This window comes from Pseudonaja textilis, chromosome 1 (assembly GCF_049901715.1).
Source record: "Pseudonaja textilis isolate UNSWEBS1 chromosome 1, rPseTex1.2, whole genome shotgun sequence".
NCBI classification, from domain to species: Eukaryota; Metazoa; Chordata; class Lepidosauria; order Squamata; family Elapidae; genus Pseudonaja; species Pseudonaja textilis.
Window position 1 is genome coordinate 228274086 of NC_141990.1, and position 26352 is coordinate 228300437.

Genomic DNA, 26352 nt, shown 5'->3' on the forward strand with positions numbered 1-26352 from the left:
TTCTGACCGGAGTCTGTGGACTTCTTCCTCCTCGCTGTCTGAGGATGACTCGACATCTTCATGATGGGTGGTCTATGTGTACTTGTCTGAAGATTTCCCAGCATCGTTGGTGGGTTGGCGGTTGGTTCCGCTGGTTCTACGCATTTGTGCTGCTGATTTACAAGTGGCTTCAGCTGCAGTGGCGTCTGCTATGGCATCTGCAAGCGAGATGTCTCCCTTGGCCATGATCTTGCTTTGGACGGTTGGGTCTCTGAGGCCAAGGACGATGCGGTCTCTCATGGCTTCTTCGAGATTGGCGAAGCCACATAAACTGCCCAGGTTCCTCGGGTCTGCCACAAAATCCCCAACGCTCTCACCTTCACGCTGGTCCCTCTGGTAGAACTCGTGTCTGCGAATGAGAGTTGGTACTGCTGGGGCGTAATGGTTGCGCAGGATGGGAGCAAGGGTGTCCCAATCCATGGTTTTAACCTCAGCTGGCTTCGCTAAGGCTTTAGCCATCTTAAAAACAGCTGGCCCACAATGGGTTAGAAAAATGGCTCATTTCTTGCTGGGCGTGGCATCTTTGAGGTTGTTGGACTCTAGGAACATTTGAAATCAGTCCATATATGAGTCCCAGTCCTCGCTAGCTGGATCGAATGGGGTGGGTGGTATAGCGCTGCTGGCCATGTCGCCGTCGTTGCGCTCTGTCAGCCACGTGCTCCTTCAGCTAGTTCAAATCAGTAGACTTCGTTGCCTCCGCATCCCATCCTCGTCGCCAGTGTTGGATCTGGGAGGATGGTTCAAGAACGGAGGCAAGACTCAGATAGCAACAACAGCTCTTTATTAGTGACTTCAGATCTGAGCGAACTATCCCAGCCGCAGCAGCCCCTTATATAGGGCTGGCTGCGGCTAGGCAGCCAATGAAGGCGATTTGAGTTTGCCGCTCTTGGCAGGGCCAAAAGCGGCAGCCCGTTTACTGGCCAATCGCATCAGTCTATGACGACCAATCACGATCGGCTATTCGCGGGCCAATCAGAGTTGCAGGCTTTTGAGCCTGCTAGTCCGGAACAGTTTTCTTCTTGCATTTCCTATTTTGCCGTTTTGCCTGATTGTCGTACTGCTTGGATTGCTGTGAGTCTTGCAACTGTTAGCAAACTACATTTACTGAACTTTGTTTATGATACTTGACTTCGTTTTTGGATTAGCCCTGGACTGATACTAAATGCTTTAACCATGTATGATTTGGACTGTTTGTTGGACTTTGTTTACCTGTTTACTGGAAGAAAAACCTACATTTTACTATTCGGTGTATCTGTGTGCTGGTTGTGTGTTATTCAAGATCACTCTCAATACGTTTCCCTGAGTGCGCTCATTCACCTAACGGGGAACACAGTCCTTTCAGTTCCAAGAAGGTTCCACACCCATTTACACCACCCTGATGACACAGATAAACCTCCAGGTGGCCCTTAATGATTTGCTAAAAGAATGCAAATGAACCAGCTGTCTGCAAAGAGCATAAATCCTTCCATTCCCCACCATCCAGTTAGAGCTGAGGAAGCTTTTTCAATGAGAACTAAAATGTCTTCAGAGAAAAACCAGAAAGTCCACTTGCCTTTTGAAAAAGCACCTTTGGGAAAACTGAGAAAATTTGTCATAGGAAATATATTTAGAATTGCAAACTTCATTGAATTGTGCTACTTTTGAATAAATGTATATTAACTATTTCTGATTGTCCATTATAATAACTGTTATTTTATTTCATTTTTTGTTTTAATTTCATTTTGGTATTCCAAATGGATACACAAAATGCAAATCTGAGTCTCTTTTCAGTCTCTTACTTCAGTGATTTACTCTTAATCCAAGGTGAATTATTTACCCTACCTACCATTACTTTTCAGATTAGGCTGATTTCACATTTTTCTTATTTTCTTTTCTTCTTATGTACCATTTTTTTCTAGTTCTGGCTGGACATTTAAAAACAACCATAATCTTGTGTTTATTATAAGCCCTTATACACCAAGATTATATCTTGCATCTGCTGTTGGACATATCCCTGGCCATATCATGATGCCAGCAGTGAAGCAATACTGAAATATCAGCATGTTGCGAACACTGAAAAACACCACTTCCTCTGCCCTCTTGTAAAACCAGCTTCTTTTTCTGTTTTCATTTCAGCATCGATTTGAACACACACTTATCCTGTGTTTCTATCAACAAAACTGCCTGCCATGTCCCCATTTCTCAGCTTGTATTTATGTCACCCTGCCAGTCCAAGAAGAAGCCCCTAAAATGAAGCCCTTAGAATGAAGAAAAGCACGGAAATATAGACATGCACGGTCATCTTGGTAACATTATTTGTTTAGTGGTGCAAGATCCCTTTTCATTTCTATTATTATTAATGAATGTGGAAGAATTACTAGATTTCTCCTGGTATTGGGAGCCCTGGGTGAGAAAAACATCAGGTAAATAATATGGAACCTCCAAATGTTGAAAACAAAGTAGAAGAAATATGGATTGTTTCCTTAGTTGCCCTTTTGTATTTGCTGATGCAATTTAATCTCATATCATAATCCAGAATCCACTGCAATAGCTATTAAGTTTATTTTCATGACCATTGCAAAACAAAGGTCAAGTTTAAAAAGCAGAAACAAAGCAATTAAATGAAAAGTATTGAGAAACTTTATTTATGATACACCCAAGACCCAGAAGCAGAAAACAAACATGTTGCTTGCAATGCTTTTTTATATTCATTAGGAAACATGCCAAAAGTTGAGCTGAGGCCAAAAGGTTCTCCAGCATTCTGTTTCATTCACAAATTATGTTAGGTTTTCTATGCCTGAAGCCTGTGAAGTCCATCTCAGATCTATCTTGCCTCTTCATCCTTCTTCCCTTGTTGAAGGCAGATTTTAGGATTTAGTGTTTTCTGTTCATGATATGCTTTGAACCAGATTTCTCCTGCAACCTTCAAGGAACTGAAAATAACAGAAAGTAAGATTCTCTTCATTGCCATGAGAGTTAAGTCCTATTTAGAAAAAGCATGCCTCTGATTCAAGCGGAGAAGTAAACTCAAGTGTAGTACATCGAGGATAGAGAGAGCAGCACAAAAATCTCTCAGTGAGTGATATTTCTCCTTTTAGGTATTTGACATATCTTGATACTTATCTCTAGCTTGCATTGATGCTTTATGGACTTATAGCATTATCATAAAATCGCACTTTATCTAAGCACACAAATTGCAAGGACATGGTGGTAGAGGATAGAGTCTACCTATCTTCAGACCTGGACATATAATTTTCATGCTAGCAATATGGAAATAGTTTTCTATTGTTTTCATGAGCTGTAAGCCATAATCATCTCAACTATGACACATCACGGCTTGGACTATCTTGCTTTGCATGTAATGAGTCTATCTCATATATTGGTTTCACCTTTTAAGTTGCATTACTGAAATAAATGAATTTTTGCACGATATTCTTATTTTTCAAGTTTCACCTGTACGTCTAAAATCTTTGTTCTCATTAACAGTTTAATACTCTCTTTTGAAGCCTCTACCCAATGGACGTAATGTTCAATTGACATATTCACACATATATAAGTAAGTCTATATCACTGCATATTCTCCTTTCCCGTGTCCTGAAGAGCAAAACCATGCAAATCGTTCATTTGATTTGCTGTTTGGCTAACCTTTATGTATTGTATGTTTCTTAGATCCCCAACCCCTCCTCTGACTTGATATCTTTGCAATCTGATACTTACTGCACAATGTCAGTAAAGCCAGTGAAGAGGGGTTTTGATTGATATTCAATACCATGTTTGGCACACATGGATTTCACCAAAGGAGCCACTTTCCAAAAGTTGTGCCGGGGCATCGTAGGGAAGAGACTATAGGCAGAAAGGAAGGCAAAGAAGTTGTGATCCTTTACTATCTTTTTGTCTTATTCGAACTATGAATCAGTTTCTCACTGATATCTGTCTTATTGCCCTAAATCGGTACTCACTGGTGCTCAATTTGAAAATTCAGGTGCCCTGTTACCCAGTCATTGAAAAAAGATTGATTCACGTTGCATGTTGCCTGAAGCTGGGAGAAGAGAGAAGGACAAGTTTTAGTCCAGACATACTGTGAATGAAGGAAGAACAATTTCCAAGCAAATGTTCATTATTTATATTCATGTATGTTTGTGTATATGTATTGGTATATAACTAGTATTTCTAGACAAATATGTTGAATTTTGGAAAGCTTAAATTATATTACCTTAATAGTAAAATTTAAATACTGATTTGGCATCAACTCTGATAGTCACCATTGTACAATTCTGAAAACATGGGGAATTAAAATTTAATTCTAGTAATATGTTTATTTTTCATTTTGTGAAACATTTCTTTTCAACAGTTACATTCAAATCTTCCCTTACTTATTCCAGACTACACCAAGTTGTCTGGTATGATTTGAACTCACAGGCAACCTTTTTCTAAAAAGAATATCTTGATCTGGATGAAAACCTGATGCTGGGAATGGAAAAGAATGAACTGATTCCTACACTGGCCAGTTTCTCTTTCAGTTAGTGCTATTATCTTAAAATGAGGGCAAAGAATGTTTGTTCCGCTCATCTCATTTCCATTTTTATAAAGTCCAAACAAAAGCGAGGGCACTCATAATCTGTAAAGAAATGGCATGGTATTTCGAAACAGCCTTCAAACTTTTCTATGACAGGAAAAGCACTGTAAAAGAAATAATAATAGGTAAAAATAACTTCCAAAAAGGAATTCAGTTTTCACATATGCAAATTATAGTTGATGCTGTGGTAATTGGATTATTATGGATTTGTGAATTATTGTCATATAATAAAGTTACACAGACAAGCTAACGTTTAATCATGTATAGCCATCAATTTTATCTTTGAGATGTCTCTCACCTGTGTAGAGAACCAATCCATGTTTTTATCATGATCAATGTGCATAGGAATATGACTCATCTGCGATATCCATGTAAATAGGATACTCTCAAGAACACTGAGACACAGAAATGAGGCAAAGTCAGGAAGAGAAATTATATTTACACAAATAAGCCATTAAGTAGAATAGTGGGGAAAATGTATTGGTTTGTTTGTTAGGCTTAGAATGCAAGTCTTTCACTGGACTTAATGATGCCTTTCTATGGGAACCAATACCCGTCTAACCCCCCAGTGACAATGAGTCAGATCCAAACCCAATATCAGGAGCCCCAATCTTTCTGAGTCAACGGACATACTTGGAAGGTTGACCAGAATCCATGGAAACTGATCCAGAATGGAAACTACGCAGTGGCTTGGATAGATGTATAATGGCAAATGGGTGACCTTCTCAGAGCAAGACAAATTGGTGAGGTTGTGCTTGCTACTCTCTCTAGCCCCTCATGATGCTCTTTATCATTTTTAAATGACTGTATAAACTCAACTTAAAGAAATAAAAGAGAACAGAAAGAATAAAAAGTGCAAGAAAGAAATATATAAAGAGGTTACTTTCAATCTTCATCACAAAGTATAAAAAAATTTAATAACTCTTCACCCTTTGTAAAATTACAAAAATTTATCTCTTCATCCCATATCATCAATAAATAAATCGATAAAGCATTGTCTTTTTCAGTCCTGTGTCAGCAGACAGTACAAAAAGGATAACTTATTGCATAACTTATCTTATTTTAACATTGATCAAATAAACCAATTTTATATTCCTTCATTTTACTTAATCTTTAGCTCAGAGTTCCCCAACCTTTCAAGCTTTGTGAGGTGGCAGAGGGACGGAGAGAGGGGTGGTTCTGCACAAGCAGCCAGCAAGCTCATGCACATGTTCATCCATTGCTCACACAAGTGTGCCCACCACTTCCACTGACTCAAACCTGTAGAAAACCACTGTCCTGTGAGACAGGCAATTCAATAGGGCACTTAGAACTGAGGACTGCTTCACTTCATGGAGTTACATCGAAGTGGCACTTTATCTAAGGTTCAGTCAAAATGAAGAACCTCTTTGATGCTTTGCATATATGTGGTCACTGATTCACATATTCAGATTGTAAAAAGGTATATGCTGTAGTCAGTAAGTGATGAATGCATGTTGCACAGCCCTCAACAGGAAAAAAAAAAAAAATGAGAATGGGCGTCCTGAAAATGAGGACGACTTTTTGGAGTAAGTTCAGACAGCCTTCCGCAGCCTGGGCGTTCAACTCGACTGCCAGAATTCCCCAGCCAACAAAACCATTACTGTCAATGGTACAGTTGAATCCCACACATAGGGAAGTGGGCAATTTGGGGAAAGGATAATCTAGAGAATAGTCAGGGTCTGTGAAGAAATGGTGAAACACAAATAAAATAGTACATATAATGAACAGTACCTTATAAGAACGAAGTATCCCAAAACACCCTTGAATCCCAGTATGGGGTTGAAGGAAATAAAGAATCTAATAAAATATGCCATGGTCCATGCTATTTCCTGCAGAAGAGAAGAAAAGGGATGGAAATTAGAATAGCAACTCTCCTTGCTCCAAGTAGACACCCTACATGGAATCTTACTGAGAACCAGATGTATATCTTCTGGAAACTCTGCTCTATTTACTGTCCATTTTGACAAAACCATTTTTTACCCTGGCAGCTTTTTTAATGGATTGACAGATTTAACTGATTGAAAAGAGTCACAGAAAAATATACTAAATAAGTCTGAGAATTGTTTTTTAGAAACTACAATATTTTGAGCTCACATCATTCCAGAAAGTGATGGAGGAGAGAAGTTTCTTTGCACATTTTTATAAGGTTTTTTTTAATTAACCACGGAAGACAAACTTTTTATATAGTGATTATCAATACAAGATACCATGTGTGCTTGTAAGCACCAGTGTTGTTGTGTATGTGGATCTGTTTGAGCTCATAAAAAACATTGTTTTCAGTAACTGACATGTTTATATATCAGGTGAGAAGAATGTAGAGATTTTGTTAGTTTTGAATATCCCACAAAATTTCAGCCATTTTTAATTAGAGTGCTTGACAATAGTGTATGGCAGATCCCCACTTTAAATAAGGCTGGAAAGGTCTCTTCTGCCATCTTCTTTATTAGAAAAACCTAAGTCCAACCCCACTTCCAATCCCTCTAGATCTTTTTTAAAAAAGAAAGATGAACCATAACTTTATAGTTGTATTAAGCTACCATGAATCATTTCTGAATCAAAGCCCTCAAAATCACAACTTGAGAAAACTGGGTTGTAATTCTTGTACATTCTTAGTTCAACCGATGCCTTTCTCCAATTGCCTCTAAAGTTTCCCCATCATGCCTTCTACATGTTTGTTTTCCCAGACTAAAATCAAATGCCTCCTTCATAAAAGGCCTTTTGATAGCCAGCAATAGTTCATCTGGAAGCACTTTAGATTTGGTGTGGCATTGACTTTCCTATTAACAATATCCCCATACCAATTTTCATAGGCGCCTAAAATGGTCTAGACTTTTCATGCCCTCTTAAGGAAATAAAATTCTAAACCTAGAAACATGTCATGGGGGGAGGAGAATTTCAATATTTTAATATTTGTTATGGATTATTTGTGAACTCACCCTCCAGAGTTTGCGTTGGAATATAAAGTAAAATGAGTAAACTTGAAAAGTTGGCATTACAATCAGTGGCAATGCTGTAGAAGGAAACAAGATGCATATAGCCATTAACTGTCCTTTCTAAACATAAAGAAAGCATCAACCACACTCCTCAAATGTTTTGTATTTAACATTTTATTTAATAATTATAACTGTACTTGAGAATTTCATCATCAAAAGTAAGTCAACCCCAAAACTTCGTCCATGGCAGACACTGCCTGAATTGTGCAACTATTTGTGTTGGCTCCAGTAGAACCGATTGACTAAAACCCACTTGAATGAGCTAAAGGAAGCTCTGTTATTCCTGGTGATAAGTGGACAATACTATCTTAATCTATTCAGGTATATTTAGAAGAAAGCCCTGGTAAATCCAGTGAGACCAGCTTTCAAGTGTTTATTCATTTATAAGAGACATCTCGTAAAATTGCCCATTTTGTAAAACACAATTCTGGGTGATTTACAGCAATATAAAACCTAAAACTAGAGATAGGCAAGCTACACGTATATACAAAGAGACCAAACCCTCCTAGCACCAATGATGTTACCTAATTGGGTAATGAAATGTCTACCAATAAACTACCGACTTCAGGGAGCACCAAGAATCTCACACTTCCACCCTGAGCTCCAAATATTCTCTTCTATTGGAATCACCCAAATAAAAGACATTTTTCCTTCAAAAGTAGGGAGAGGTTAATAGTCCAGGCAGTGGAAAAGAAGCATAGAGACACAACCAGGAAAGTTGCAAGTACTCTACTTGCTGGCCAATAATAGAGAAGAAAGGGAGAAGAAATTCCAGAGAGAGGAATTAAGGGAGAACAGTTTGTAACAGTTTGTAAGAAGAAAATATTATTATATAAGAGTACCACAGAACATGGTATTGTAATAGAATATAATAATTGTAATTATTATAATAGCTGTAATTAATGTTAGCAATACAGAAATAGCGATAGAAACAAAATATAAAGTAGAGGCAATAGAAAACACATTTAAACTTGTAAGTTTCATATTTAGCTTTTATATCTTGGGTTTCTTTCAAGATAAAATATCTACCTAACCCTTATAGGAAGATATTTTTTAAAAAAAACTTGTTCAGAATCCTTATTCTCTGCGATGTTCTGCAGTTGCTGCCAGTGTTCCTGTTCTTCCCTCCTCCTCCTCTTTATCTTATTATTACTAATAGAGTTGTTATTAATCTGCACTGTCCTGGGCATTATGTAGAATACATCTGTAATCTGTCCATGAGCTCATGGTAGAAAAGATAAGAATCCAAAGATGATCCAGAGCTTTTTTGTGAAAGTTGTTGTTTTTTTACACAAGAAAAAGGTCATTTGCACTTCAGGAGGTAGGGAAAAAAACAAGATACTCACTGAAGAAAAAATACTTGTGCTGATAGTTATAAGGCATATGTTTCTTTTTCTGCAAACCCAACTGTAAAAGAAATTAAGTCATGGAAAAAACAAATAATTTTCACTCGGTAATTATAATTTAAGACTCCATTTCTATAACATCCTTTTCATCTTCTCCGTAAAATAAATACTCAGGCAGGAAAAAAGCACCAAAAAAGGTGAGATCTACACAGCTGTCACAATAATAGACTGTAATTGTGGTAGTTAAAGTAGATTACAGTCTTTATTTTCAAAGTTTCATATGAAGAAACACATGGCAGGGCGAGATAGCTTTTCAACTAAATCCTGCAATATAAATACGGAAAGAGCATTCTTAAACTTAGATATATATATATATTTAGCCAGGATAGCAGAAACACTAGATAAACTTTTACTGGATAAATGTTTCCTAGTATGATTTGATTGCTTATTGTACCCCATGACTATTATTAAATTTTGTACCTGATGATTCTTGACTCTTGATGAATGTATCTTTTCTTTTATGTACACTGAGAGCATTTGCACTAAGACAATCTACCTTGTGTGTCCAATCACACTTGGCCAGTAAAGAATTCTATTCTATTCTATTATACTAGGATTTCCATTAGCTGAAAGCTCTAAAGGAAAGCATTCTGGGACCTGGACTTGGATCTGCTGGGTTCAAAGTGCTCCATTGTCTCAATATCAGCTCTTCAGCCACAACACCCTATAGCTGCCACAATTAATGTCCTGACTGGTCTAAGTAGGGGTGAATTAACAACAAAAAGGGAATCCAGAATCTCAGCTAAAGAGGCAGCTTCTTCATTTTGAGATTTTTACCGACTGCCACATCCTCAACCATCAGAGATAAAACATTTTCTATTTCTGCTTGTGGGGCATAAGTAATTCTATATTTTCTTTGTTTTAAAAAAGAGCCAAGGCAGAATATGCTTATCAAATCTGAAACAATCCACTGAGATAATTCACATGATAGTCAGCTCAATTCATAACATTAACAAGAGAAGGAGCCAACAGGAACAAACAAATAGATGCTTAAACTCCATACCCCACTCCATCTTCTATCCTATCTGAGCTGCCAGGGTTTTTGGACAGGCAGACAATCTGTTACTTTGCCTCCCTAACACACCTTCTTAGGATTACACTCATGGCCATAAAAAATTGCTGCTTTCCTCAGAATGCTTTTGTACATGATTGTTAAATCAATCCAGTGAGATAATTCACCCAGTAGTCCAATTCATAATATTAGCTATGAGCTACAACAGGAGAACCAGTTTGGTGTAGCAGTTAAGGCTAGACTAGATTGCAAGATTGTGAGTTCTAGACTCTCCTTGAACAAAGCCAACTGGGTGACCTTGAACTTGCCCTTAGAAAGGAGGGGTCCATATAGGGAAATACACTTTTGTTGTGGCCACCTTGGGTGAACCTTTTGTCCAGCCCTACTAATCTACTAACTCTATGAGATCTGTTTTATCAAACACTGCTAATGAACATAAATAATAAATCTAGAAGTATTATGCTATGTTCAATGCTAAACATTGACAATCAAGTGCCTTAACAATTTCTGTTCTGAACACTGATCTGAAAGGAGAGTGGCCAGGATTCAGTAAACTCTGTTGTCATCTAAGCAGTTGCTTCTTACCTCCAAAGAAAGAGGTTCCCCTAATGAGAACATAATGGGATGAAATGAAACATCTGGGTCCTTCTGGAAACAGTTGGGTTTAGCATGATGCTGGGAATGGTGCAAAGTCCACCAATTAGCTGAAAGTCCCTGCAGAGGAAGAGTGAAAGAAAACATTCAGATTCTTTTAAAAGATTGCTTGACTATTTACTACAACAGTATTTTGCTTGGAAGAGGTAATATAGAGGAGATTCCATTGAACCTTTGGATCAGATTCATAAAATAAGTTTGAGGTGTTGAATCAGCTGACTCTAAATTATCTTGGAGAGAAACAATTCTTCAAAATCAATCTTCAATCTTCAACAAAACAGTTTGAAGATTAAGTGCACTTTTCTAGCTTTGAAGAATCTCAAGCATTCATTGCATACATGGACAAAACTGGGGGGAATTTGAGTATTGTAATGAGTTCTCTGATATTAACATGAGTAGGTGGCAAATGAGTTTTATCACCTTTCAAAACCCTGCCTGTCAAAGCATGGAAGAGGTGCTGCTCTGCTATTTGTCTATTTAGAGAGATTCACCTGGGGAGAAACATAAAACAAAGTAGAGACCTAACTTTATTCTGCTTGGTCTCTCTTTTAATGAGTCTTGCTTTTTCTTGCCTGCATACCATTTTATTCTTGTTTTTCTTTGACTCATCTGTAGTACAGTACCTGTTAGCTTTGGGTCCTGTATTTTCCTTCCTTTGTCACTGGCATTTAATCAGGCTCATTGATCAGGGAATTTTATCAATGGCATTTAATCAGGCTTAAAGTTGTACCAAAAGCAGGTGAAAATAACACCTGGTATGCTCATCTAATTTCACTGATAATGTTGATACAAAGATTTTAATACCAGTGTTAGGAAATAGATTATAGCAAAGTGATACCATTTAACAATGATCAAGCAGGGTGAAAAAAACTAGGCATGCAACAGATAATATACGATTCATTGTAGGTATAATAGACTTAAAATAAAGATCAACTAGTAATCTCATTATTAGATGCTGAAAACTTTGGATAAAATACACAAAGAATGCATGTTTATTATATTAATAGATTTGGAAATCCCTTGGAATTCATAAAATGGATTAAGAATATTATATCTACTTCTAAAATAAATTTTAATGATGTTTCCCCCCCACTTCTTGACTATTTAGAGAAACCAGACACAGATATCCAGTTTCACCCTTGCTTTTTAATGTCTACATTAAATAATACTTCAATCAATATTTAATAATGTAATTATTGGTTTGTGCTATTAGACAACCTAGAAATATCTATGGAGTGCAACATAACTCAGTTGAATACAAATGCCCATATTCTTTTATTTCTAAACCTCATTCTATTATTTTAGTATTGATGCAAAACAACAGAATATTCTATGATATTCCAAATCCATCTTGATGCTAATAAGTAAAAATTGGGTTAGCCATTCACTAAATATCAATTCCATATTTGCACTGAATCCATTAACTATTTAGCATATGTATATACCAAAGGATACAACATGTAATTTAAATAAAATTGTGGGAGGGGTGTTTCTTCAGTTATCAATAAATGCGGATCAACTGTCAGGATTCTGGCAGTTACCCCCATTTAAATCATGAATCTTGAGCCAAACTTCCAAAACTTCAAAAGGATTTATTGGGAGTTAACATGCCGGCACTGCCTGGGTGTAGCTGACTCTGAGACACTTAATTCATTGTCGCCCTTGACCCTAGTTTTCCCCCACCCCCTGGGTGTATCGTAATTCATATTCTCCAGTGGGACATATCCATAGCCAACAGTCATCAATCATGCTCTCCAGTTAGAATTTTGTGCAGCAGAAACTTCAATCACCTAGTTACTATCTTTGAAAACATTTATGGAATACAGTTTTGGTTTTGCAAGTTGTTGCACTGCTCCTCCTTCCCTTTATGTTGGCAACTCTAAAAAGACCATAGAAATATTTTATGAGTTGACATAAACCTTACTCTTTAGGGAAAAGGTGAATGCTCTCAAAATGTATGTTATTACCAAATAAATTTATATTCTGAGAGGAATTCCAGTTTTAAAATCTGGAAACTATTTTCAGAAAATAGATTCCTTCTTTACATTTCTATGGAGTTCTGAGAATATCTTTACAGAAAATCCTATTTGTAATTAATGAAGGTAGGATTCAGTTTTTAGAATCTGGAACTATTGTCAAGTACTAAATACTGAAAGCTAATAATTGGGGTCAATTTTCCAATTTTGGCATCCTTAGAATATACATATACAGCACCTTTGGTTGGGTGGACAGTATAAGGATCTAAATATATAAAACTCTGTGACATCTGAAAACAATTACATTATTTAGAAACTTATGGAATGTCTACTTTTAAAACACTAACTGTTTTTCCCATGCCAAATTGACCTTATGGTCCATGCTAAATTGGCACCGGACAAGAGTTAATTAAATTCAAGGACAGCTGGAGTTGGACTGCTTGTGGGAACTTAACTACTCCAGGATGATTCCTCTCTTGGCTCCCCGCTCCCCCAACTTTGATTCTCCTTCTCATACAGAAACATTCTTCAGTCTTTTTTTTAAAGTCACAATAGCACATAACCTGCTTTTTCTAGTTAAATCTGACTAAAGTGTTTTCCGTTTTACTTCAGTATGACTGCTCTATATACTCTTTGTTGGACAACTAAGAGACTATGCTGCTCTTTTTCATTATTATTTCTGCCTTAAAACAGTAGAAGAGGAATGTTTCAAAATTTATATCAGAATTATATCAGAATTCAAGAAGCAATGGGTTGAAACTAAACAAGGAGAGAAACGACTTAGAACTAAGGAAAAATTTCCTGACAGTGAGAACAATAAACCAGTGGAATGGCTTCACATTCAGAAGTTGTGAATGCTCCAACACTGGAAGTTTTTAAACAGATGTTGGATAACCATTTATCTGAAGTGGTGTAGAGTTTCCTGCCTAGGCAGGGGGTTGGACTAGAAGACCTCCAAAGTCCCTTCCAACTCTGTTATTCTATTCTATTCTATTCTGTGCTATGCTATGCTATGCTATGCTATGCTATTCCATTCCATTCTATTCTTTCAGTCTTTTCATTCAAACTTTGCAGTGTTGATACCCTCAAAGGTGTCTATTATCTCTGTTATTTTCATTTTATTCTGTACCCCAAATGAAACAGTTATAGGCATTTTGATGCCTTCCCATTCAAGTCAAAAACACAACTTTCTTGAATTTATTTAACATGAACTTGATCTCAGATCTCCTATATGAAACAGGTCTTGCCATCTTCTGATCTTAAATTGGGATTCACTTTTGGTTAATTTACACATACATCTTGTTTATTACAAATGAAATTCCATTCTTGGTCTGCAGTTAATAATGACATAGACAAACAAATCGTTCAATTTAACATCAGAGAACTTTTGTATTCTTTGTATGGGAATGTGAAAATGAGAATCCCATTTGACATCTCTGTTATAAATAACACAACACACTTGATATTTACTCATGAAACTTTTTCATGTATATTTGCAATATTCCATATTCTTTCCCTTCAATTCTGTGGAACATTCTAAGAATAATATACCTTACTTACCTTTAAATGGCACATCACAAATTCCTGAAAAAGATGGTTCCATTTTGGCTTACTGAAGACTGAAAGATGTCCCAAATCATGTTGTAGCCAGCCTGCTTGAGACTAAAAGAAAAGGGTGATTCACAACAGAAGGACCACCTTTTGTGTCACTCCTACAACTTATATCCAATGGTATCTGTAACAGTTATGCAAGAACTGCTGGGATAGATAAAATACAGGTTCATTCATTCTAGGATTTTTTTTTAAATTCAATCAAAGGGGCAGCCACCCAGAGCAACTTTCCAAACAGAATATGCACAAGAAAGCAATTCTACAATATAACCACAGATATCTTCCACAAATTTATCTGATATTTTGTGATAGACAGTGAGAAGACATAGTTGCTTTGTAATGCTCTATTCTCGTTTCACTACTTACTATCCTTCAGAATGGGAGGTTTGATATGTAAGATGACATGGCATCATAGAACATAGAATAACAGAGTTGGAAGGGACCTTGCATGTCTTCTAAGATAAATGTCCAGACTATTCTTAAAAGCCTCCAATATCCTGGGCAAAACAGAAGTGGCCTTTTTATCTAACTGAATTGCTTAGTCTTCTTCCACCCTTATTTCTCCAAACAATTGAATGCAATCTTCTCAAGGCCCATGGCAATTGAATATGGGTTGTTTTTCTTATAAAGAAATTATTTTAATTTGGCTAAAAGCCCATCTAATGGAAAATGCAATTTTGCCTAAAAATAAAGGCAAGAATATTACCTGAGCAAAGGTCAGCAACACTGTGGCAATAAGAAAAGAGTTCATAGATATCCCAAAATACCACAACACAAACCAGCCAGCAGCATCCAGCAGTAAAATATGCAGTAAGGTCAGGAAAAAGAAGAATTGGTTTGGCTTGAAGAGTCCCATCTTTTTAACTGTGGACAGCAGCTCACGAAAATCTTCTACTAATAATTTCTATGGAGGGAAAATTCAAAAAAATTGGAGGAGTTTTGACTTTATGGATACAGCATAGCTAGCTGGTGGAATCAACAGTTAAGTGCAAGAACACTTGGTGGAATTGCCCTCTAAACTATCCTTTTCCTTCCAAAATTTTATAGGGAAATGAAGAGGAAAGCGTGTGACCCCAGAAATTGATAAATATTCTTTCAAAAATATTAAATGTGGAAGAAAACAGATGAAAAATTGTTGCATAAATAAACTACTTTTCTTCTTAGTGACTGCTACACAACTTACAACTCATGTTTGGGATACTAGAAATCAAGATCTATCTGGATTTAACAATCTTGGCAAAAAGTACCAATGGGGAAACTGACTGACACAGAGACAGAGACAAAGACAGAGAGAAAGAGAGAAATAATTGGTATGACTGAAGATGATTTTATAGTATAGCTCGGTATAGTTTTGCAATACTTATATGAATTGCAAGTTACACCTGAGAAGTATAGAACAGAAGGTACTCCATTTATGTTCATGATGTGACCTTCTAGAATGATTTCTGGACTTTTATATAACAGTATCTAACAAATAAATCATGTTTGGTAACTTCTTGTTCTGTAAAGTGAAAATATTATGTCCTTGGCTGGAGTGAGGGTTGTATATTTTGGCTTAAAGACTAATGTAAGAGATGCTAGGGTCATTCTGAACTCAACGGAACTGGTAAATGATCCATTGTGTTCAGAACCCAGAAAAGGGGCAGACACTGTATATAAATGCCAGCCTTTTCCTGGGGAAAAATGTCTTCTGCTACGAGCAGAATTCCCTTTTGCAAAATCTTAATAATAAAGCTCTTGTTTACTGTCTCTAGTTGTGTTTTGTGATTATTATCACAATTGGCGCATGAACAGGCACTCGAAGACGTCCAATTTGCTGCTGGTGGAGGTGAGCTATCTGGGGGGGACACCCACCCTGATTTCCGCAGCTGCTGTGAGAGAGCTCTCCTTCTCTGGAGGTGGATTGTGGATTTGCTCTTCAAATGAACTGCTGGTGACCCTAAACAAGGAGCTGAATGAGGAAGTAGCCCAAGCGGAGAGAACACCGGTGCCCGGGTGACTACTAGTACATAAAGGGTACTTAGTTAGACAGACTGGGTGATCTGTCCCTCCTTGAACAATTGACGGTGATGTGCGCATGACTGAGACTTCCTTTCTTTTGGAAGTGTAGAGTGGCTTCTGTGAAAGGAAACAGTTAAAGGAGGGAGTAAAAGTCTTGGGTGGAATACGGGGCCCTGAAACTGAATTTTTGTTAAGGATCCTGAAAAAGAAATTCCTTTTAGTCCCCCTCTTCCCCTCTGGGGAGGTTATTATGTCATTAGAAGGAAGTGACAATGCTTAGAGACAGGTAGTAAAACTCCTGTGATTAATGAAAATTAAGAACACTGTGTGCAATTTTGAGTAAACATGAGACATTTATGAAAACAATTAGAAAGAAACTACAATTTGATCTTGAGATCAATCTTGAGCATTTTTCAGTCCTAAAAATGTTTATTATATTCTTCCCACCTGGGTTTTAGAAGGTAGTAAGAGGCTTGTCTAAATGGGAAGACATAGATATTTTGCCTTTGATTAACGTGTTGTGATTAATGTGTTTCTATTATTATATCTAATAATAATAATGTGAAGTAAATGAGATTGAAATGATTGTGATATGTTATTGGCTTGAATTTGGAGCTGTGGAAAAATGGGTAGTGGTTAGGGCCCAAAATTACATTTTGACTAAAGCCACTCCCTTTCCCAGTGCCTGAAGAATGGGCTATGGATGCTCATAGTGATATGTTTGCATGAAAGTATCTATGTGTAATTATTTCCCAAAATCTTCTGGGAGGATGTGATAATAGTACACAAATTGTTGTTTAAGAAATTGAGCTTATTGCCTTGTGAAAAGTTCCCTGAAATAATTATGATGATTGTTTTAAATAGAAAAATGGAACTTTATGTATGTGATATTAGTTCAAAAGAAAAGTCTGATTGCTGTACAAATGTGAGTGTGTGATAAGCCCCGAGGCTCATAAAGCAGGGTGTTCCTTTGTGCTGAAAAGTGGCAAGGTTTCAATGCTGTTTTTGTGATTAGGGCAAATTGTTATGATAAATACCCCATGGTGGGAAAGATATCTATGGGAAATGTGTGTGATTTACTAAAGCTAGAGATAGGGAAATGGAAAAGTATTTTGTTAAGAGGAATGGAGTTTGTGTAGGTGGAATATTTCCCCTCCCTCTACCCCACCCCCCTTCTGTCAGCTCATTCAGAAAGGACTTTTTGCTTTGAAAGAAAGAAGTAGGAAAGGGTGGGATGAGGCTTGTCTGCTGCTCGTTTAAACATTTCTTTTCTTTTCTCTGCCTGAGAGGGAGGAGCATTGCTAAATCCGAATCTACATGGTATGTTTTCTTTCCTGCTCTGAAGTGTGATTTTGATTTTAGTTTGGTTCAAATATATTTCAGAGCAGTGACCCAAAATACCTGAATTGGATGGTTGCTTTATTTCTGAGATTGGGTTTTTTTATACCTTTTATGTGTGTGCATTTTGAATACCTGCTATGGAATATTGTTTTGTTTGTAAAAAAAAAGAAAGAAAATAGAGAGGAATTAGGAATTACAATATGTAGCCAGAGGGATAAATATTTATACTATTTTGAGACTAGTATAACCCGGATAAGGGAAGGTTTTTGAGGATTTTAGCCCAGAAGTGGGAAGGCAAAAGATAGCTGCTGGCCTAGTGGATATTTCCTTGGGGAAGGGATTGCTTCTCAAGGAAGAGCTGGACTTTTGGTCTGGCTAGCTAGAAAGTACAGTATTTTGAGATGGACTTGTGCATTGCATGCCTTAAATTAGAAGCTTTGTAGTACTCTGAAGCTTGAGGCGATAGTTCAGAAGCCAGGATGGCAGCAGTAAAATGTGGATATATGATTCTCTTTAACTGAGGACATGACAGTATTTGTTGATGTTACAGAGAAAGTTAAAATTCTCTTGAGAGGAGTGGAGGGTGGCATGGCCAGAGGATTGCTAGTTAAAACAGACTGGGAAGAAGAAACCAGTAGCATTTTTGATGGATCTGGTAGTGTGTGTGGTTGGCCTTTGTGCATTCAAGCAGTGGCTCACTAATGTTGTTATTGTTCGAAATAAGTAAATTCAAAAATAAAATGGTATATAAGATGCTTAAAGGTTTCACAAATGGGGGTTGGACTGGATGACCTTACAGGGTCTCTTCCAATTCTGTTAATCTGTTATCAAATGAAATATATTTCCCTATATACCCATGCTTTGCTTTTATACTTTTGACATGTTCCATTGTTAAGCCTTTTTATATTTTTAAGGCATATGTATAATGTGCCTTTTATATTATTATTATGTTTGGGGGGTTGTTATAATCTGTTTGGAAAAATGGTAGTATATGATGAGCTTTTAAAAATTCAGAAGTTAGAAAGAGACCCTGATGAGGAGATGTTACATTCCTTAACGCTAAGGAAAGATGCCATGTGGGCAGCCAAACTAAGAGGTACGGAGGAGTACAGATGAGAACATAAAGGAAGAAGATAATTCCTGGAGACATGCTAGGATTAGCTGCAACACCTGAGGGCAAATCCAATGAGTTTGAAATTGGAAGGGAATGAGTCTCAAGAAGGAGGGAACTTGGGTGACAAGATGGAACTGTATATAAAGTATGCTTTGGAATCTCAAGGTGTGGTCTTGGCTCAAACTTCATGTTAAGTTAAGCTGAGATCTAACCACTCTTTGCAAACAGCTTTTTTGTTTTTTCTTTTGTTAGCTTTGATATAAGCTTCCAAATAAAATCTCTGTGTTTTCACCGATCTGCGTTTTGTTATTTGGAGTCATTTCCAACATTATGATGTAGTTATTCCAAGAGAACTGAATTCTCTTAATAGATAGGAATTTAGATCCAATGGAGTATCTGTCAGAGCACAGGTTATGTAGAATTAAATGGAAGGGTTTAGGACTGGGGTAGTCAACCTTTTTATACCTACCGCCCACTTTTGTATCTCTGTTAGTAGTAAAGTTTTCTCTAACCGCCCACCGGTTCCGCAGTAATGGTGATTTATAAAGTAGGGGAGAAAACCCCTACCGCCCACCATGAAAGCTGGAACGCCCACTAGTGGGCGGTAGGGACCAGGTTGACTACCACTGGTTTAGAAGATAGCCCTATAGAGAGAGGAGTTGATTTGTTTATTGATCTAGAATGATTTCTAGACTTTTATAACAGTATCTAACCAATAAATCATGTTTTGTAACTTCTTGTTTTGTAAAGTGAAAATATTATGTCCTTGGCTGGAGTGGGGGTTGTATATTTTGGCTTAAAGACTATGTAAGAGATGTTAGGGTCATTCTGAACTGAACGGAACTGCTTAATGATCCATTGTGTCCAGAAGAACATAATAGGAAGAAGCCCTGAGAACAAGGGTAGAGTCCAAAGAAAAGGGAAACAGGTGGTATGCTATGGGTGTGGTGTAGGGAATTATGTAGTGGGATAGATTGTGAACCCAGGAAAGGGGCAGACACTGTATATAAATGCCAGCCTTCCTGGGGAAAAATGTCTTCTGCTATGAGCAGAATTCCCTTTTGCAAAAGCTTAATAATAAAGCTCTTGTTTACTGTCTCCAGTTGTGTTTTGTGATTATTATTACAAGTTTGGTACAGCCTGATTGAGTGTCCACAAGGCAGCACCAATTCTTCCAGTGTATATACTAATCTATGGTTGGAGGGTTACTAGTTTAAACAAAACCACTGAGTATTGTGTTATTTAATACTATTTTTATTTATATATTTATTGTAATAAATGTGCATATTAAATTCATATATAGAGTATATTTGTACTGTATTCCAATTTCATTAACATTTACTTAAATGTAGCATTGTAGTAGTGTTATAAAATAGATTGGGGTGAAGTACAAAGACAATGCAGAAAGATCGAGAAGCACCTTAAAAAATCCCTCTTGTTGACCTCAATAGCAGAACAGTTTCAATTATGAAGGTGGTCACTGAGTCAAGCCCTATAATATTTAAGACTTTGAAATTAAACCACAATCTTAATTTTCTATCTCCAAACTTACATTTTTATCAGGCTCAATGCTGGGCTGATCAGGGGCCAATTCCCCAATCAAAAGCGATGCCATGTGCTTCCTTACTAGAGTCTTGTCAAGGTGAAAGACTCTAAAAGGATCCTAAAAACAAAACAGAAAGACAAAAGATAATGAAATACTATAAGAATCATCTTAAAGGCAATCTGGAAGAAACATATTTAGGCTGATAGATAATATTTTATTCTTATCTTTCTTCGGTCCAATTCAAAGCATGACAGACATACAGTAATTCCCAGGAGGTGTTTTGACCCAAGATACTGGGACATCTGCACTATTATTTAAGAAATTGGCTCTGAAGGGATATGATTAATTCTAAACTATAATTATTCAGAAAATAATTTTGACTTCAAGCAAAGTCTGGAGCAACAGATGACAAAGAAACTGCAGTGTTTTGCAGAAAACATCAAAGACAGAAAAATGTATAAATCACATAATTTAATTGTTTAATTCTTTCTAAAAAGTAGTATTTATAAATATTTTTTCTCAGCAATATAAACCAGTTTTACTGCTTTACTCTGCAGATAGAATTCCTGCTTTTCTGCTCTCATTTCAATTTATTTATAGGTGGAACATGCACAATTTGCTTAGTTCTGCATTAACTTTTAGTTAATTTTAAAGTTGAGGAAAAACTATACTTCTTTCTAAAGATATTTATAGTAAGTATAAACTGAAAGAAAGCAAAGTACAACTTTTCAAAATATAATATGTAGACCAAGTAAACAAAAGACATGGAAGAAGCTGCTTAAGGCTTTGAAAATAAAGGAGAAATATAAAAAAATCAAAATAATGATCCGGATAATGACTTGCCAGTGGATTTACAAAAGAGGTCTGCTAAAGACTTGAAGAAGCCTCTGATACAACAAGAAAGATGTTATCTGAATGAATTAAAGATCAAGAGAGTTAGTTGTTTTCTTTGATCAGGATTAAAATAAGAAATGCTTTTTATAAATCTCTGGTAATTCTTTATGGGTTTTTTGCTAACACCAGAACTGAAAAGTTGATCATTTATTGTTATGCATATAGAAGGATGGGTTTTGGGAAGGATAAATATTTATTTGTAACTTTAGAGCAGGTGTTCTGACCCAAAGCTTGTTCCAAGGAAACAAATACAAAACAGAGGTAACAGAAAAACCTTTTAATGATTTTTTATGAAATCCGTTCCTTCACGGTTCAAAGGCTGTTTCAAATCAATTATCTCTGATAAGAACGAGCCTTGCCAAGGTTGTGCAAGGCTGCCAAGAACACTAGATAAAGTTACTAAGAAATATTTCAAACAGAGAGTCTCCAAACACCAACCAAAATATTCCGAACGTCCACAAGGCTTGAGTGCAAAAACTTCTTTGCTTCCTGCAAAGAACTCCAGTTTCTCAGCTGGCTTTTATCTCCTCAAGGAGGGGCCATTACTTGCAGCCTTACTCCCAAGTCACCCGTGCTGCTGCAGCAGCTGCTCTTTCCTTCGAGCAGCCCTGCGTGCAGGCGCACTGGGCACAGGCTCCTCAGGAACCTCTTCATCACTGCTGCCAGCCTCCACAATCTCTGAAGGTAGTATTCCACTCCCTGATGGTCCCATCCCTGCACCACACGCAGGCCCCTCATCTGAGTCCTCCTTCTCCGAGACCTCAGCCATCCGCACCTGCTGTCGGCGAATCACAACAGCAGGTAATGAATTATCAAATTTCTTTTTCTTGGCATGCTGAAGACTGGAAGTCACTTCTTTATATATTACTTTTCTTTTTATTTATTCTACTTCTTTCCCTTTTTCTTTTTTTCCTTTCCATTTTTTAATGTCAATAAAGACTCAAAGGTGTCTAAAGGTGGAATCATGGCAACTGGATCAAACTTTGTTAATCTGAGACATTTTGTTGCTGTTAGGAATGTAAGTCACCTAACAGTTGGGTTGGAAAATATATAAACCAGGATAGACATTTTAATGCTGTCTCTTTAAGAGAATGCTAAAATTGTAATTGGGTGTGGTTCCTCAAATGGCCATAAGATGGAACCAGAAACCTGGGTTGTCCTGTCCTGTTCTGGAGAGTGTTGCCATTCCTGCATTTCCCTATTGACGGTTGCTGATCATCATTAGTCTTGGATTAATGTGAGTCTATTACTGAACTGTTTTGATACTGGACTTTCTTATTGGATTATCCCTGGACTGAAAACTGACTGCTTTAACTGTGAATGACTTGGACTATTTGTTGAACTTTGCTTAAATGTTTATTGGAAGTAAAAACCTACATTTTTACTATACAGTGTATCTGTGTGCTGGTGGTTTGTTTTTCTTCACCACTATAATTACGTCTCCCTGTGTGCACTCATTCTCCTAAAGGGGAATTACCTCAACACTGGTTATGGGCCCAGGCCATACCAGGCTCAGATAACTGAGAGTTAGTGTGAATACACAGTACCGTATACAGACAGCTGTTTATTGTTTAATTGTGGGTTACTATCCTGGTAAAGATGGCACAAGACCAATCAACAAGTCTATCACTGATAACCCGGTTGGATGGAACAAACTATGTTTCCTTGTCTATGAAGTGCAGTCTACTTCTGCATAGAGAAGGATTATGGACTGTAGTTCAAGATCCACCAGATGTAAATGCTTGGGATCCAGATGATGAGGACGATGCCAAGAAGTTAGCTGACTTTAAACGAAACAACGAACGAGCTCTTTGTATAATTGGACTAACACTGAGTGACCAGCAGCTAGTCCATATTCATGGAGAAGAGTCTGCTGCTAGGTGTTGGGAGAATTTGAAGAGGATTTATGTTCGTGACAGTGTAGGTGCACACATACATCTTACACGTAAACTGTTTAGAGCACGTCTTCTGAAAGGTAGAGATATGTTAGGTCATTTGAACTTCATGAAAAGAACTTTTCAAGAGCTACATGAAAAGGAAGTGATATTTTCAGAGCTGCATTGGGTTTACCTCATTTTTTCCTCATTGGATGGAAGTTATGATGATTACGTATCTTCACTGGAAGCCCTGACCAGAGATAAACTGACATTGACTGACATAACCGGAAGGTTGTTAGAAGAAGCAAGAAGACGACTGGATAGGGACCAACTGAGGAAGGAACAACCACAAGAAGAGGATTTGTGTTCAACTGCCTATACTCTTAGGAAATGTTTTTCTTGTGGGGCTAGGGGACATATAGCTAGATTCTGTAAGAAGGGAAAACAACAGAATACTAGTAATCACCAGAAGGCTAAGAAGAATGTTAGTTTAGCTATGTCTAGCAATTCAACTGTAAACCATGTTTTGTGCGTTGTTGATAGTGGAGCATCACAGTGCATTACTAAAAATAGAGAGAGGTTTGTAACGATGTCCACAAGTAAGCAACATGTATCATTGGCAAATGGATGGAAGATGAAAGCGTCTGGTGAAGGTACTGCATATTGTTCTTGTATAAATGAGCATTTAACTATGTTATATGTACCTAACTTGAAATTTAATTTGTTATCAATACGGGCTTTAGTTAATATTGGTTATATAGTAACCTTTAGAGGAGATAACTGTATAATAGAGAAAGAGGGTAAGAGTGTTACTGCTACTTTAGAGAATGATTTATATGTGATACATGATGATCAGTTGAAGATGGATAACTCGGTTTATAACAATGTTAAGCCACATGATGAATATATACATTTACTGCATAGACATCTGGGGCACATTAATTTCAAAATGCTCAAACAAACTGTTGAATTGTCAGAGGGAGTAAAATTAAAACCCTGTAGTAAGTACTTAAACTGTAATGCCTGTAGCCAAGAGAAAAGCAAGGTTATTCCAGCAAACAGACTGAATGGGTTTAAGACCAAAGAACCTTTAGAGGTTGTTTTTGCTGACATGATTGGTCCTAAGAAACCCAGTTGGGGAGGTGTTTTGAGTATAATGGACCATTACTCACGAGACGGTTTCTGCTATCTCATGAAAAACAAAACAGAAAAATTCCAACATTTCTTTAACTGGCTAAGATTTGCTGAGAGAAAAATGAGGAGTAAAGTAATTACTTTATTTACTGATAACGGGATTGAGTTTATTAGCAAGAGATTCCAAACTATGCTAAAATTGGCTGGTGTCAAGCGTAAACCCAGAATAGCCATTAAAGAGGAAGCACAGGAGGAAGTAGAAGAACAGGCACAGGAGGAGATAGAAGCAAAGCAATTAATCCAGGCTGCGCCACCCACATGACCTGTGGGAACCCTCCCCGCCAACTCACGCCGTACCTGGCAAATTTGTCTGCTAAGTTGCTATTTTTCTCTTTTTTTATCCCAACCATCAGCTGTTCTGCTGTGCTGAAAGATTTAGATTAGCTAGAGAGCAGGAAATCGTTACATTTCTTGCTTTATAGCTAGTATTTAGATCTTCAGCTCTGCAGAGCCAAACCTTCCTTATGACTGAAGCTTCTATTATTCAGTGCAGACTCACTGCAAGCAAATTTTATGTGGCAGACTCAGGTAGCCGATGGCAGATGGATAGATCTCTGAATGATTCTATGAGCAACTCAATCTGCCTGCCTGCTTTGCCTGATTTGGGGTAAAAGTTGCCAAAAGTTGCCACTACTCCAGCTACTATTTTTTTATTTTAAAAAAATTCAATATTTACCTAAATATTTATAATATTTACATACAAGCCATGCCCAGCCAGTCATATGACCACCAGGCCACACCCATAAATTAGTCCATGCCCACAGAACCAGTTGTTAAGAAATTTGAATCCCACCCCTGCCACTCTGTGTTTGTGTGTGTGTGTGTGTGAGAGAGAGAGAGAGAGAGAGAGAAAGAGAAAGAGGGAGGGAAGGAGGGAGAGAGAGGGGTTAGATCAGATTTCCCCTCCCCCCAACGTCAGCAAGCCACCGTCAGTCAAAATTCATATTAGGATTTAAAAGTATGAGTTTGGTGATCCCTGAGGTCCAAAGGTTAGCGACCCCTGGCCTATATTATGCTGATAGCCCTACCCTGAAGCTGAATATATAGAAAATCTGCAAGTTTTAATAATGAAAGTCAAGGAGCACAGTGGAAAATGGGATTAAAATTACATATAAAGAAGACCAAACTAATTGGAGTAATGTACAGTGACTTTGTCAGTGAAGATGCTGAAAATGACAAATAGTGTCTGACTTTTAGAATCAACCCTGAACAATAAAGGAACAAGCAGTCAATAAATCAGACTAGCTGCACAGGGATCCTCAAACTTGGCAACTTTGACTTGTGGATTTCAACTCCCAGAATTCTCCAGCCAGCTTTGCTCGCAGCAGCAGTTTTTTTTCCACCCAAGGGAGAGAGAAACATCTGCCCCTACGTAGTCTTGAACTCCTAACCTTCCCTGCACAAGTTGATTAGCTTTACCGCATTTTTCACATGCACACTTTGTAGGACAGTTTGTATATGAAATCAAACAAGGAATATAAATATGCAAGCATCTTGTTTTTAAGTATACAGCTTTGCTGGCTGGATAATTTTGGGAGTTGAAGTCCACAGGTTTTAAAGTTGCCAAGTTTGGAGACCTCTGAATTAACACTTAGAAGAGCTACCACAGAAGCATTGGAAAAAATATTTCAATGCCATGCCCACAGCTACAAATATCAGAATTGTGTAAGCTATGGTATTCCCTGTGACACCCTATAGAAGCGAAAGAAATGGTGGCCACCCCCGAGTCTTCGCCTCGTCATCTGCCGCCCGCCTTACCGTGGCGTCCTGCCCTGCGTAGCAGCCGATAGTCCGAGAGCCCCCTGGGTGCCTCCTGTAGAACCGGCTGATGTCATAGACTTTTCTGTCAATCACCAGCCAGCGGTCCCGTGGCGGGTCTCCCTGGCCAGTGCGCAGCCCGATCTCTTCCCAGGTAAACCACCGCGAAGGGCAGGACAGATCGGCCTCAGTATCAGCCTCCCCCCTCCGCCTGATCTCAGTTTCGCTTTGCTGGGAAGCCATCTTCTCCCCCGACTGAGGCTTCAGGAACTTGGCACTGTCCTTTTCAGCACCATCTGGAAGGCGGACTGGGCGAGTCCCTGCGAGGGAGGTTCTTCCCTTTTCCGTCTTCGATTGGCC

General features: G+C 37.7%; 1 protein-coding gene across 2 annotated transcripts; it reads right to left on the reverse strand.

Annotated features, from left to right (window-relative positions):
- Positions 1-2635: 2635 nt before the first annotated feature.
- LOC148128070 (acyl-CoA (8-3)-desaturase-like) lies at positions 2636-26249 on the reverse strand. Of its 2 annotated transcripts, XM_087920855.1 has the most exons (12): positions 25993-26249; positions 20276-20386; positions 14974-15171; positions 14217-14318; positions 10612-10740; positions 8955-9015; positions 7552-7625; positions 6347-6444; positions 4893-4989; positions 3978-4057; positions 3736-3861; positions 2636-2951 (listed from the first exon to the last, which is right to left on the reverse strand). In XM_087920855.1, exons 1-12 carry the CDS (start codon positions 26233-26235, stop codon positions 2843-2845), a joined length of 1428 nt encoding a protein of 475 aa, XP_087776981.1. In that variant the 5' UTR covers positions 26236-26249; the 3' UTR covers positions 2636-2842. The 2 variants fall into 2 exon arrangements, with proteins under 2 accessions (XP_087776981.1, XP_087776982.1); XM_087920856.1 differs by lacking the exon at positions 14974-15171.
- Between the last annotated feature and the right edge of the window lie 103 nt (positions 26250-26352).

Coding starts and splice junctions, on each gene's coding strand:
- LOC148128070 (XM_087920855.1), bottom strand. CDS start 26,235: ATGGCTTCCCAGCAAAGCGAAACTGAGATCAGGCGGAGGGGGGAGGCT. Junction 6,445..7,551: donor TCCAACGCAAACTCTGGAGG/GTGAGTTCACAA, acceptor TCTCTTCTGCAG/GAAATAGCATGGACCATGGC. Junction 4,990..6,346: donor GGATACTTCGTTCTTATAAG/GTACTGTTCATT, acceptor TCTGTGTCTCAG/TGTTCTTGAGAGTATCCTAT.